The sequence below is a fragment of the Poromitra crassiceps genome (assembly GCF_964638095.1).
Source record: "Poromitra crassiceps genome assembly, chromosome: 1".
In the NCBI taxonomy this organism is placed as follows: Eukaryota; Metazoa; Chordata; class Actinopteri; order Beryciformes; family Melamphaidae; genus Poromitra; species Poromitra crassiceps.
The window spans coordinates 108,660,986-108,676,375 of NC_139623.1; the positions used below are offsets into that span (position 1 = coordinate 108,660,986).

Here is a 15,390-nt window from a genome sequence, read left to right on the forward strand (position 1 = left end):
TTTTGAGAATAACAAAACGCTGTTTGACATGTATTTCTTTTAACCATCACTCCACAGTCAAGTAATGGCATTAACCATTATCGACACCCACATGACAGACTCCTTGGTTAGGCTCGTGCTGGACTTTGTTTTGGAGAAAGCTTGTAAGCTACCGTACTTTAAGTTGTAATAAAATCCTTGAATCAATAGTTTGAGTCAGATGATTAATGTCATTGGTAAGTAGCCATGTAATAATGTGCTTTGTGTCGGGATCATAAATCACTCTGTGTTGGCTTATTCTGTATTAACAACAACAAACACTGGAATGGCTGCACATTATACCTCACAGCACTTTAATATCAGCTGTTGACACAGCCTCCATGCCTCTAGTTCCTACCAGTCTTGGATCATACACGCCCCATCCTGCCAACTCCAACAGAACCCCCCCCCCCCCTTGTTTAGCTGATGATTTAGCTCGTTCATGCGCGCTCAGGTTGTAAAAGTGACATTTCCGACAGCACCTGAAGGCAGCAGTCCTCTAGCATTATGGGTACAGCATGGGGTGAGTTGCATAAGGTTGAACATGGAGGTTGGAGGAAGCTTCAATAGAGAGCCGCAGGAACGAGTCCGGAAATCATCGATGCTAACAGTCCTGGTTCTTCACTGTTTTCGCCTATGGGAGTTTTGAATGGGTTTTTTGGCACGATGCTTCTAATAATCTCTCTGGGCAACGCGCTGGCTTAATCAAACGCGAACCAGTGTTTAGTAATATCATCTTCACACATGAGGGCCACTTTTATGAGTTTTGAAGCTTTTACGTGCTGTTAAAAGGGAGGCTAGCTAGCAAACGGCTAAATGAGACTACACTGTTGAGTCGATGGGGATATATACGTCAATAACGTCACCACTTCAAAGGACGAACACGGAAATTCTCTTTCCCTCACCTGATTCAGCCCCGTTCAGCCCGGGGTAATCAGTGCACACATCAACAACAGTCCAGGTTGAGTGCTGACGTGACGTGGAAGCCTATGCGACAGTGTGTAGTTCTGGATTAGCTTAGCTCGAGCTTTTTACTTCTAGGGCTCGCATTTACGCTACAAAACTCATGAAAGTGGTCCTCATGTGTGAAGATTATCCGACTGAACTCTGGTTCGCGTTTGATTAATCTTGCGTTGCCCAGAGACCGTATTTGAAGCATCGCGGCAAAAACCCATTCAAAAATCCCATAGACAGAAACAGTGAAGAACCAGGAAGTCCGGGACTTCCGCATTCTGACTACAAAAATACGTCATCCCTGCGGCTCTCTATGGAGGCTGTTGCATGATCCCGGACACGCCCTGTGATGCAGCGGATCACGAGCCTGGCGAGCCGCACGTCCCGGGAAGAGGAGCCCCGACTGCATGCGGCATCATGGTCACGTGTGTCCGGACCGGTACGGCCCTTCACCGGAGCACCGGCGGCAGCAGCGGGCCGGGGGGCATGCCGGGCAGGGGCCGGGCTCAGGCTCGTGTTCGCCGCACAATGTCCACACTCACAGACTTTGAGGCGCGTGCCCGCGAGGTGTGCGAGGGCTTAGGGCTGTCCCACTCTGGAATCGTCAAGTGCATGAGGGCTCTCGGCAGACATTTCCGAGCCCTAAATGCAGACTTTCCGTAAGTCCGCAGCTCTGCAGACTTTGCCCGAGGGGATTTCCCACAGTTCATAGCGTTGTGATGCTACATTTGTGTGAAAGAAACGGTAAACACGATGGAAGGAGCAAACGTTACCGCTACCAAAAAGAAGTTCACATGTAGGTTTTTACTTTGTCTGTTTTTGTTTTTTGTCTTGTGAAGGGATGGGGGAATGGGGTGAGGGGTGGGAGGAAGGTGGCTGGTGGTATAGGCTACTTGTTTGCAAAATAATTTATTATACTGTCACTGTTACAATCATTTGCAAACTGAAACTAATAAAAAATATTGTAAAAAAAAAAGTAAATGTAAGAGAACAAATCCCAACCCCACAAAGCTGAGAAACATGGCTGCACTTGTTGTTGGTGTTGTCAGGGTAACGTGAGAGCGCTGTCCCATTCCTCTTTATACCATTTTGAGCCCTTGCATCCTCTCCCACTCAATCACTTACCAGCTGATGTCAATTAAGTGTGTGAGGGCTCAGGGCTCACTCCTTAGGGGGGACATTGAGATTGGGCCTAACAGACTGTTCAGCACGGAGCCCGGCGGCGGCTCCGAAGGTCACCCTGACATAACGGTGGTCGGCATCCCGGACCCGATCACACTGATCCGGTGTAAAGTCATCATGTACCTCATAGAGCTGTACTATGAGATAGGCATCCCCTCCCTGGAGTTTGACAAAGGAGTGAAGCAGCCAGCAGGTAAACTTAAAACTACTGGCAGGGGTGCACAGATTATAGCAGGGCCGTAACGGCAATATACATTGAGAACGACAAATTCCCCCCAATATTTAAGCCTGATAAAATGTGTCCCCCCCAATAAATTGATGTAAAAAAATAAGAAAACAGAGATTTACTGTGCGATACAGCTGTTCATGGCATTACCGCGGAGCCAGCGCTCCTAGGGGAGAGCAGAGCAAGGAACTAACCATTCTACTAACACGGAAATTGATGTATATATACCACTCCCATAACATGTGTATCACTTAGGGTGTCGAGTCATAGTCTATTTTTTATTTGTCTTTATTGAATGTTTCAAAACTGCATGTTTAAATAAGAATAGGCTAATTATTATTTCCACCCACCACTCATTTAATTTGGTTACTTTCATGTAAAAAGTTTGGCATGCTGTAGACCCGAAACACCTTACGACCCCAGTTAACATCACTGATGACGCGTCCCAGCGCATGCTGTAGTATGTATATTTAAACAACGGAAGGAACAAGCGGCATACTGGGAGAAATTATGCAAATGTATTTGTCCAATGTGGTCCAATGACATTGCTCTCTGTCAGAACTTGTTTGGATGTCCTCATGTTGATTTGTTAGTGGCTGACTAGCTATTTCAGATGCGCTCATCATCAGGGCCAGATTAACACAGTGTGATGCCCCAAGGTGACCCAGACTTGAAGTGCCCCCCCCCACACACACACACATACAAAGTGAAATTTACTATAGCAATAAATACCACCGATTTACATGACTGTATTGCTAAAGTAGAGCCTCAACACACACATACCAGACACAAGACACAATGTAGATGATGTGGGCTAACATCATCACACATGAATACAATTGGGCTAATTTAATTTACAAGACTCTCAGCTTTCCAGTCACACTCAATTTCTGCAATTCGAATATTGTTTAGGGGTCCCAAATGCAGAAATATTCAGAATAGGCAAAAATAACACATTTATAATGCATGCATATTTTTTAAGAATACAATGGATTAGCATAAAGTGGGCATGTCTGTAAAGGGAGACTAGGGTACGACTAGAACCCATTATTATTCAGATATCTTGAGGTGACAGGTCAAGGGATCACTTTGAATATGGCCATGTCCGTTTTTCCCTTTCCAAAATTTTGTCTAAGTTTGGAGCGGTATTTACCCCCTTGCTGACAAGCTAGCATGTCCTGAAGATCTTCTAGTTTCATATGATATCAGTAGCTTCGCTCTAGCTTTAAAAATGAGCCCGCTACAACCTGGGCAGGGAGGCAGAGGTGACATGGAGGTGAGTGAGAAAAGGTGAATAATGACATCACAACAGTCTAATCTTAACACGTTCACTGCCGTGGACGAGTCAACTCGTCAAGCAGAAACCAACGGTTGACTGCCGTGGACGAGTCAACTCGTCAAAAAAAAAACGTTTTTTTGACGGTGGGACGTGGATCAAAGCCCCCTACGTCTCCTATAAAAATATGGGAGCCACCGAACGTGTACAACCCATTCCACCGACCCACTAAGTGGCGACAGTGCTCTCCAGACTAGAGAAAGCCGAGCCAAAACTGCAGGGGAAAGCGTGAGGAAACCATTCTCATACTGTAGAATGGTTTGGCGAAAACGCTTTCGCGCTGGCGCACAACGGTGGCGCACAACGGTGGCGCACAACGGTGGGGGTTCCAAAAATAGACTGGGTGCAACACACTTTGAAACACGCAGCATAAAGCCCAGAATCGCAAAAGCTTCATCAAAGCTCTCAACCGAAACCCCAAGAAACGAGCGAGCCCCATCCAGACTCGCCCGAAGAGCGGCCGCCAGCAGCCAGGCAGCACAGACAGGCAGAGACTCGCCCGTGACAAACGCTGCAAAGCCACTAGAGACACACCCACGGAGGGAGGAGTTTGAAGGAGAGGGGGGTGGGGGTGCCGTTATGGAGGAAATTACTGTTCAGAACTATTGTTTAGATGTCTGATGTCTTTGATGCCAAAAAGAAATGGTTAAAGTGACTGTTCTATCGAATTTCACAAAAAGGCATTTTTCTCAGCTTTCATTTTCAGACGCTGAAACCATGCTGTATTCAACTGGTAATGCCTACATAACTACTAACTCTACAAACTAACTCTTTTAGACAGAGAAAGCACACATTCTATTAGTTCTTTTGAGATATTTTGTGTTCACAAAATCCTAGCAGAAAATAATCCTCGGCTCTTGAAAGATGAGCCAGAATCCTCAAAAAAAACCTTGGCAGAAGCTACCTACAGTAAAAAAAAAAACTGTTGGCAGTGAATGTGTTAATGTTAATATTCCTCTAATCTGGCGACAAAGTGGCAATTTTCTTTTCTCCAAAATTTTCGCCGCCGGCCGTCCCCCCCAATGTTGAATCTGTGGTTACGGCCTTGGATTATAGCGAATAATAATAATAATAATAATAATAATAAATGCTTTTAACTCCTTTGCCCTATGCTCTTTCAGACTAAACTGTTAAAAAAAACTTTAAGCACAGTTATTTAGGCCTAGACATATGAAATAGATGGAGGCAAACATAAAGAGACAGCAAGGGAAATTCCTACATTAAAAGTAGAATAAATAAATTCAAGATAAAAAGTGGGCAAAGGCTAAAATAAATATTTCAAAGCATGTCTGAAGTGTGTCTTAACGATGATACTGAAGCATTTTTAACAAATCTCACAAGAGTTTTTTTTTAATTAATTTTCACTGTTTTAAGATCAAAATGTAAAAAAAGAAAAGAAAACATAAAAGAATTCCATAGGGATTTATGGCCTTGACTTTAGATGTCTCAATTAGAAAAAATAATGGACACCCGCACACTGTTGCTCAAAATTGGAAAAAGATGTCTCAATTAACAATTAAAGACATATTTATTACATTATATTTTGGCATTTTTTAGCTCAAAGTTTAGGAGGGCTCCAGGGCAGATTCTAACCCATAGATAATATATTATGGTACTGCATGAACGTAAGCCGCCTGAGCCACAGGACCTGTAGACACTGTACTGTGTGGGGACATGCCTTGTAGCACTGGCTTCAGTCAGTATGGTGGTACAGGTCGATAAAAGTCAACTCGTCCTGACTTTCTTCTCAGGCTTTGGTCCACATCTCCAACATGATGTCCAGTGACAGATTCCTCTCAGACCTTGGTCCACATCTCCAACATGATGTCCAGTGACAGATTCCTCTCAGGCCTTGGTCCACATCTCCAACATGATGTCCAGTGACAGATTCCTCTCAGACCTTGGTCCACATCTCCAACATGATGTCCAGTGACAGATTCCTCTCAGACCTTGGTCCACATCTCCAACATGATGTCCAGTGACAGATTCCTCTCAGACCTTGGTCCACATCTCCAACATGATGTCCAGTGACAGATTCCTCTCAGACCTTGGTCCACATCTCCAACATGATGTCCAGTGACAGATTCCTCTCAGGCCTTGGTCCACATCTCCAACATGATGTCCAGTGACAGATTCCAGGAGCTGAGGGGGATAGCGTCAAATTAGGTGTTTCTCTCTCTCTCTCTCTCTCTCTCTCTCTCACACTCACACACACACACACACACAATAAGGGAATATATTCAAATGAAAAAATGACTTACCCCTGTCAGTACTCTCCTCTCTGATCTGTTGTCGTTGCAGATGGTCGATTACGTTGAGAGTCTCTGTTCAGATGTTCAGAGGCAGCAGCTCGCCGCCTCAATGGAAGTTATTGTGTTTCTGCTGCCTGAGGACGTGTCTGTGATCTCTGACCAATATGGTGAGTCTTGTGCTATCACTTTATTAGTATACATGGATACAAGTATGTTCTTGCATGGATTGACAAGTGCATGTACAGTGCAGCCAGTGGCTTACATTGTGAAGTATCTGAATTACAGATGCAGATCAACTTAATATCCCGCATGGGGAAATTAATTTGGTCCAGTGCTCCAGACATAAACACATACGTAGAGTCTATGATGCAGACAATGGATAATGATAATAAAACATACAACACAAAACATGTACACTCACATTCACCAATAAGATAATAAAGTCAAGAAAGTGGCACCTACAATCTCATCTATAATAAACTTGAGTAAGCGGGTCCCTCCTCTTTGCCTGTCTGTCCAATTTGGGATGGAAGTGATGTCACTCGGGCAGTTGTGTAGGTTGCCGGAGCCCCTGGCCAGTGCGATATGGTTACCATGCCCCAACCTGCTGCCATCGCCTTCTCCAGTTCCACTAACCACATCACCACTACTGCTCAGCCACTGCTGCGAAAATTCGTAAACAAATATTCTGCATTTTAATTTAGTTTTTTCATTATGTCGTTGGTCTGAAACAACCTTTAGTGACTGCTAACTGTGCTGTTGCTGGTCTCTGGCTATCTTCTGCTCCCTGCTAACTGAGCTGTTGCTGGTCTCTTGCTATCTTCTGCTCTGTCCAGGTAGGAACTTCCGCTTCATCGTCATGAGGTTTTGGCTCCTGTCAACACTGGAAGGTCTCGACAACTCAGAAGGCACAAAAATCTTCAAAGTGGCCTCCAGTGAAAACGGCAGCCCACAGAAGAAAATAGTGACTGCTGTCTATGAGTAAGCTCAGCTTGCTGTCCATCTACATCACAAATGTTCCATGCAGTCATGCAGTCTGCAAAAACTAATGGTGGCAAGTTGAATGTTTTTCATATCCATGCAGAAGTTATGGACGGTACTATATATAACTTGTTTATGACTTAAATGATCATTTTGGCAAGATGTGCCAGAGGGTTATGTGTGGGGATTCATGTAACATTTTATGCTTGGCTATGGAAAATGGTGAACGATGATATATTTATTCCATGAGGGCAATGGTTCTCAAACTCAGTCAAACTCAATCAGTCGCACGCAGAACGCTGCCAAGTGGTACGCCAGGTGACTGGTGAACAACTTTCTGAAACCATTAGTGTTTTCTTAATTTGAGATTTACCATCATAATAATACATAAATAAACTAGAACGACCGCAACGCGGACTTATGCCTCCGCCATTAGTTCATTCTACAGTCCAAATCGCCATTTGAGGCAAATTGGAAGAAATTCCGTCAAGGCGCTCGTGAGATGTTGCGTTACAGAGCTTGAAAATTGGGTGTGTGAGGTCACAGTGACCTTGAACTTTGACCACCAGAATGTCCTTGAGTCCAAGTGGACATGTGAGGCAAATTCGAAGAAATTCCATCAAGACATTCCTGAGATATCGCGTTAACAAGCTTGAAAATGGCAATCGAGAGGTCACAGTGACCTTGACCTTTGACCTTTGATAACCAAAATGGAATCAGTTCATCCTTGCGTCCAAGCCAAATCAGAAGAAATTCTATCAAGCCGTTCTTGAGATATTGCATTAACGAACTTGGGAATGTCGTTCATGAGGTCATAGTGACCTTGAAGTTTGACCGCCAAAATGTAATCAGTTCATTCTTGAGTCCAAGTCGATGTTTGAGACAAATTTGATGAAATTCCGTCAAGGCATTCCTGAGATATCGCGTTAACAAGCTTGAAAATGGCATTCGAGAGGTCACAGTGACCTTGACCTTTGACCACCACAATCTAATCAGTTCATGCTGGAGTCCAAGTCGATGTTTGAGACAAATTTGATGAAATTCCGTCAAGGCATTCCTGAGATATCGCGTTAACAAGCTTGAAAATGGCATTAGAGAGGTCAGTGACCTTGACCTTTGACCACCAAAATCTAATCAGTTCATCCTTGAGTCCAAGTCGATGTTTGAGGCAAATTTGATGAAATTCCGTCAAGGCATTCATGAGATATCGCGTTAACAAGCTTGGAAATGGCGTTCGAGAGGTCACAGTGACCTTGACCTTTGACCACCAACATCTAATCAGTTCATCCTTGAGTCCAAGTCGATGTTTGAGGCAAATTTGATGAAATTCCGTCAAGGCATTCCTGAGATATCGCGTTAACAAGTTTGAAAATTGCGTTCGAGAGGTCACAGTGACCTTGACCTTTGACCTTTGACCACCAAAATCTAATCAGATCATCCTTGAGTCCAGGTCGATGTTTGAGGCAAATTTGATTAAATTCTGTCAAGGCATTCCTGAGATATCGCGTTAACAAGCTTGAAAATGGCGTTCGAGAGGTCACAGTGACCTTGACCTTTGACCACCAAAATCTAATCAGATCATCCTTGAGTCTAAATGGATGTTTAAGGCAAATTTGATGAAGTTCCGTCCAGGCGTTCCTCAGATATCGCGTTAACAAACCTTGTACGGACGGACGGACAACCCGGATCCATAATGCCTCCGCCTGGCTATCGCCGGCGGAGGCATAACAATGCATTTGACTGTTTCAGTCTGCACACCACCACATACTTATGTTGACACTGCCTACATGAATGACACATTTGATATTTATTTAGGCTATTTCTCCTCGACTTAACCAGGTGAGTCCCATTGATCTCTCCATCCATCTCATTTGTACTTGGATGGTTTGCTTTGCTCAGAGGTGGTACTTGATTCAAAAAGTTTGAGAACCACTGCCCTAGGGGACTGCCACTAATGCATCTCAAAATAACATAATGATCAATTGAGATGTTGGTAATAAAAGTGAAGAAAATAAAAAGAAGAGCCGGAGAGAATGACCATATTATTTATGTAAGGTAATAGTGAGGCATAAGGGCGCAATTTCCAAATATTGTAAAAACAAAACAAAAAAGCTCTGCCAACTGTGAGAAGTAGCAAGTACTTTACTGCATGTCAAAAAGTAGAGTCCAGTTGTGACTGTGTGGATTTCTGTTATTGTAATAAGACTTCAGCTGTGGGACTTTCAGCAGTTCTGGATGGACTCTTCATACAAAAACAATCTCCTCTTTGACTTTTGCGACAGACAGAGCCACTGACATGATTTGCCACCGAGACAGAGAGGAAAAAATTGCACTTCCGATCCATGGAATAGTAAAAGCCTCTTCCTGTTTCCGACCACTAATCCAGTTAGGAGTTGGACCACACGGTGTGGCTATTCTACCTAACACCCACCTATCTAGTTAGCCAGATTCTCTTTCCTATTGTTTCAGGTCTTAGACTCCCCCTCGGAAAGCCTATTACACTTCAAATGTTATCGTTGCTCTAGCAAACGCACAGTTTGGCAGGATAAGGACGCCAATTTCAGAATCCTCACCTTGTCATTTTTCAAGGTGAGCAGAGAAGCAAAACTTTGACAGAATGTCTAGGTTCGCTGAGCCACCTTTTATTGTCAGATTTTGTAAACACTTTTACTCTGCAAATGAATTAAAGGGTGCTACTATAAAAGCATGCCTTCATAGTCACAAGGCTTATTCAGAATACTCTCTCTGTGACGCTAAAAACCTGGCATGGGGAAGGAACTGCCATGAAAAACAACATTTTCATAAAACAGTCATGTTTTTTTTTAATGAAAGGTGAATACTGTAAAAATGCAGTAGTCACATATTCCTTTCATGAGAATATTGTGTGTATTAGTGGAGCTTGTTACTGTGTCCTATAAGAAATGGGAGTGTTTGTCTGACTTTGAAATCTCTTAGATCAGACAATCAACTGGAAAAGATGTATTAAAGCAAATGTGACAAAACCAGGGATGAGTTCCTGGGGACGAGACTTAAAAATTATAGTAAACAAAATTTCCTGGTTAGAAACCTAATCACAGCAGCCTCAATGTGAAGAGAGACATTCATATTAATCAAATGTGAAGTGCCCTACTGTAGGACCTGTTATATTATGTTGGGCTCTATGTCTCTTTTTCCTAGATTCCACCGGGAGTTGACGAGGGGCGCGCCACCTGATTGGACGGTCACCAACGTTTGGCATTGGCACTGGAAACTGGCTGTGAAGTGAACTGTGATGTCACTCATCAGGATACAGACAGACCAATCATAGACTGAACTGTGTATGTATCTATGAAAGACAACATTCAACTCAGATGGAAAGGGTCCATTTGGATGAAGTGAAATGCGACTGCAAATGGGTCTGCTATTGCCAGAAAAGGCTGTGAAATTTTTGTGAGAGGGTGAGAAAGAGAGAGGGAGGTCCAGGTAGTGTAGTGGTAGATTCCCTGCCTACCAACACGATGGTTGCAGGTTTGCGCCCCGTGTTACCTCCGGCTTGCTTGGGCGTACATACAGTACAGTATAGGCACGATTGGCTGTGTCTGCAGGTGGGAAGCCGGATTGAGGATATATGTCCTGGTCGCTGCACTAGCAGGTCGGTTGGGGCGGAAGAGAACTGGTGTGAATAGTGTGATCCTCCCACGTGTACGTCCTGCCAGTGAAGCTCCCGCTGTCAGGTGAAAAGAAGCAGCTGGCAACAGAGTACCACAGGAATGAGTCCGGAAAACATGGATGCTAACACTTGGTCCTCATGTGTAAAGGTTATCCTGCTGAACACAGGTTTGCGTTTGAATAAGCTTGCGTTAACCACAGACCTTATTTGAAGCATCGCGCCAAAAACCCATTCAAAAATCCCATAGGCCCTTCCGCGTTGCGACTACAAAAATACGTCATCCCTGCGGTACTGGGCAAAAAAAAAAAAAAAATGCAGATTAGCCTACTGTAAATACAGACATTCTTTCTTTTTTGCGCAGCACGAGCCCTATCCGACCCAACCAATCAGCACAAATTGTCGGCTCGATTATTCATTAATCTGACGATTATTTTCTCAACTAATCGATTAGTCGTTTGGTCTATAAAATGTCACAAAATGGTGAAAAATGTCAGTCACTTTTTCCCCAAAGCCAAAGATGGGCAGATGGCATTCTCAAATGTATTCTTTTGTCCTGACCAACAGTCCACAACCCAAAGATAATCAGTTTACTTGTAGAAAAAAATCACTCCATGAGTGCAAATAGCAGTACTCCAAAAATACGACAGTTTACTGTTTTTTCTTCTTAACTCATTGAGTGCCAGCCACTTTTGGAGAACTGACGCTCCCAGTGCCAGAGTTTCAGAGCGTTTTCAGTGATTTCTCGAGGCCCACAGAATATTGTGTGATATTACTATGTAAACACCGAACATGCACAAAGAATGAGGAGACTCTCTTCTATCATCTGCAAAAAAAAGTTTATTGATCCCATTTTCCGTTCTTTAGTTATGAGCCGGAGAAGATAGGCTGTTTTGAGCAAAAATACACTTTTCAAATTAACTCATTGAGTGCCAGCCACTTTTGGAGAACGGACGCTCCCAGTGCCAGAGTTTCAGAGCGTTTTCAGTGATTTCTCGAGGCCCACAGAATATTGTGTGATATTACTATGTAAACACCGAACACGCACAAAGAACGAGGAGACTCTCTTCTATCATCTGCAAAAAAAAGTTTATTGATCCCATTTTCCGTTCTTTAGTTATGAGCCGGAGAAGATAGCTTGATTTAACCAAAAACAGCCATATTTTTCTAGAAGCTGAGATAATGAGCCTTTTGTGAAATTAAACATTTCAAGCACATCACTGACTCTGAAGCTAATATTTTCTAATGTAGTCACACCTCAAAAATAATTTCCTTCAATAAAACAGTGAAGGCCAGGGAATTTTGTTTGGCAGAATAAAATATTTTTTAGCTGCAACCAGCAGCGTTGGCCCCTGCGTGCGCTGCTGGTTGCAGCTTCTTGCTGGTCTTGATTTGCTGCTGGTGGGCATCGGATATTCTGGCTTGCGTTTGCCAATCCTGTCCTGCTGTCTGGGTCTGTCTGGGTGTTGTGTGCTGCTCTGCGTGCCCCATCCCCCCCCCCCACCCCACCCCACCTCACCTCAACTGCAAACCCCTCGTAGTGGGAGTGTCTCTGGTGGCTTTCTGCTGCTGTGCACAGTGAAGGGTGCGGCCGGTGCGCTACATCCAGCTTTTTTACAGCGTTCCGCGTGTGTTTGTCACCGGCTCCCATGCTTCCAGTTGAGAATAACAACAACTCCACGGCTGATCATGCGGATGGGCTGTCGCAACGGACACGGAGGGGCTCAATTGTGGCAGCAGATTGGCTGCTGCAGGCACAGCTAACGTTATGCTTCATGCATATCGATGCATACGGATGTGATGCGATTTCCGTTTCCCCAACGACTTCTTCTTTGTTTTTTCCTCGCCTTTCTGTAATCTGGAGAGCACTGTCGCCACCTAAGGGTTCTGTAAAATAGGTTAGACACATTCAATAGCTCCCATATTGTAAGAGGCGATGTAAGAGGCTTAGATCGACATCCCCCCGTCAAAAAACGCAATTGACGACTTTAGTCGTCATTGGCACTGAACGTTACTAAATCAATTGACGACTAAAGTCGTCATTGGCACTCAATGAGTTAAAATACTGAACCAAACGTCGTCAAAGTTGGCACATGTCTTAATTATAGTTAGTTTCCCGCTGAATGTGTCATTACTTTATTAATATCTTACCTGGATAAGCTCAAATGATGTTGTTTATATTATCAGTCCGAGTTGGAAGCACTCTCTCCCGGCCAGTCAGGCGGGAGAGAGTCGTATGCTCATGCACGAGCCCCAAGCTCCGGACCGCGCACAGCAGCAGCCCTCCTCGGCTCTCATGGCCGATGCGGGGGCTTGGGCATGGGCCCATGGGTGAGAACAGTCTGACATTTCCGCAAACAAATCTCATCGCACTTTAGCGCACATGTAAAATATAACGCTATACTACGACATGACAACGTGACAAAGCTGCTCTAAACACATCGGCTACTATAATATATTTCCCTGCATCTCATACTGAGATTAGATCGGTATTGAGTTTGGACAGACTGAATGGGCCGAGGAGGAGGAGGTGGGAGCTCTGCAGCTCTGCCTTGCGCTGCGCCCGAGAGGAAAAATCAGAGGTGCAGTAACTTTTTAACAAGAATCACGAAAAGCCCCCAAACGAAAATTAAAAACAGATTTCATGGCGTGGTATATCGCAAGTTGGACAGGGGAATGACGTGGAGAAATCTCGCATTGTGATTACATGAGCGTGAGAGCGGGGCGTTTGTCCTAATTATTGTGCTGTGCTCTCGCGTCACTAGTCTCTCCTAATGTAGTTAGACAACCGCCACACACATACATGGGAGAAAAATAATTAAATTTCTAGTTCACCACTGAATGGCCAAATTGATATAACTTTCAACCATTTTGAGCAACGCTGTTTCCATACAGGCCACCAGCGTTGGCTAGTTGTTGATATTTATAAAGATATTGCAGCTCTCATATAAATTATTTTCGAGGCGGTGGACAAACTGTAATGGCGTCGATTTCCGGAAAAAATTCCTGAGCTGAGCACAGCCAAAGAGTATAGTATAGACAAAAGTATATGTCATTTCTTGGTTTTTTCCATAGCTTTTTCAAATCACCGTTTTGTTACATATCTGGGGGGTAAGTCCCCCTTTAAATATGTATTTAATAGCTTTAAATACTGTCTGATCTGCTTATTATGTGGTTTCTTAATAAATTCAAGTCAACGTTCAATGATGGTCAAGACGAAGACAAGTCTGATTCAAAATAGACACCAGACAGACCAAGACAAGTCAAAAACGTCAATATCTGACTCAGGACAGAGTCTGTGAGTTGTGAGTGACGTATCGCGTTGACAAAAACTGTCCACAGACACATAAACGAGACAGCCAAAAAAAACAGCCAAACATTGTCGCAGCTGGTAAAGTTGGTAAACTCAAATATAGAAAACTATATTACTACTCTTCCATACTCTCATTTTGTATGTAATACATATTAGTTATTGTAGGAGCCAAATTTGGTCTGCTATTATTTCCTATGATTATTATGTGTAATGTTTTATATGTCCATGGGGTGTCGCTGTGCCATGTTACCTGGGCTCAGGTGATCTTATATAGGTGCTGCCTTCACCTCTGCTCACTAGGTGTTTTGACCCGGAAGGGCAAATGGTTTTTGACCGTGTCGCTATCAGCAGCGGGAACATTTGTTTGATGTGCTGTTTATGCCTTTACTTTCTGTGGAGAATAACTTTGCTGTATTCACATCGGTGATAATGGAATAAATGGATGGGTTCCGAACATCAAGGACAAGCCTTCTTCGTTGTTCTTATGCAGCACTCAATGCAATGTTATCGTATATATTACATCAGCTGTAGCGAGCGCGTCAGCCAGGTCATCCGCGGTCTAAGCACCTCAGTAGCCTACAGTATCAGACTGGGCTCCTTTAACAGTTATCAACCTGATAACTCATACCTGATCCATTTAGATTAGTATTAATAGCATTCTAAAGTTAATATGGAAAACTAATGAGAGACTATGAAAGCACAAATGACAAATGAGGATGTAGCGCTCAATATTTAGTTTGGTCACCTACCAGCTAAAACACACTCCCCTGGCAATTATCGTTAAGTCAAAGGAAATCAACACAGATTGTTGCTTGGCAGCTCTCATATCCATAAAAGAAAATACATCACTTCCAAAAAATAAAGCTCAAATTGAATGCTGAATGTTGACATGATAAACACTGAATTTAACTTTATTCATATCTCCACTAGCTGACGCTGAGGTGACAGCTAATCTTTCTGATGTTCACATGAAAAAACAGTACAATCACAAATGAAGTGTTCCATTACTCCAGGTGAAGGCAGGTATTCCCCCGAAAACAAAGACGATCAAAATGCAAGAAAGAGAAGAACTCAAACCAAACAAGAAGGTCAAGGTCAACTATAAATAAGTGGATGAGCGCAGCAAACTGACCTTTGATTTGTACTGGAAATACTGGACTTTTTTTGTTGTTTTATAAAATGCTCTTTCGTCAACACTGGTTATAGAGAATAGTAGTTGACTTCTGGCTCTATACAGATGTGTTCTGTTTTCACAGATTAACACTAATGTGCATATTGTTGTTGCATGTTTTTAATTCAATTGAAGGATTAAAATTCTTCGGCTTATGAAATTCACCGAATAAAGTTAAAAATGCATCGTCATTGAGCTAAAAACAATACTTTCTTAGTTCTTGAAAAGTTTAGTTATTTCAGAGACAAGGGTTTTGTTTTGCTTGAAATTTGAATGAAGAAACACTGTGAAGGTAAAAACGTTGCGTTGCA

General features: G+C 43.2%; 1 protein-coding gene across 1 annotated transcript; it reads left to right on the forward strand.

Moving 5' to 3' along the window:
- Positions 1 to 1,299: 1,299 nt before the first annotated feature.
- Positions 1,300 to 10,214, forward strand: LOC310772570 (m-AAA protease-interacting protein 1, mitochondrial; the record flags this gene model as incomplete). The annotated part of the gene is given in 6 exon segments (XM_083632398.1): positions 1,300 to 1,631; positions 2,145 to 2,347; positions 5,794 to 5,879; positions 6,018 to 6,135; positions 6,805 to 6,949; positions 10,127 to 10,214. Coding segments are annotated over 6 exon segments (972 nt in total).
- Positions 10,215 to 15,390: the final 5,176 nt, after the last annotated feature.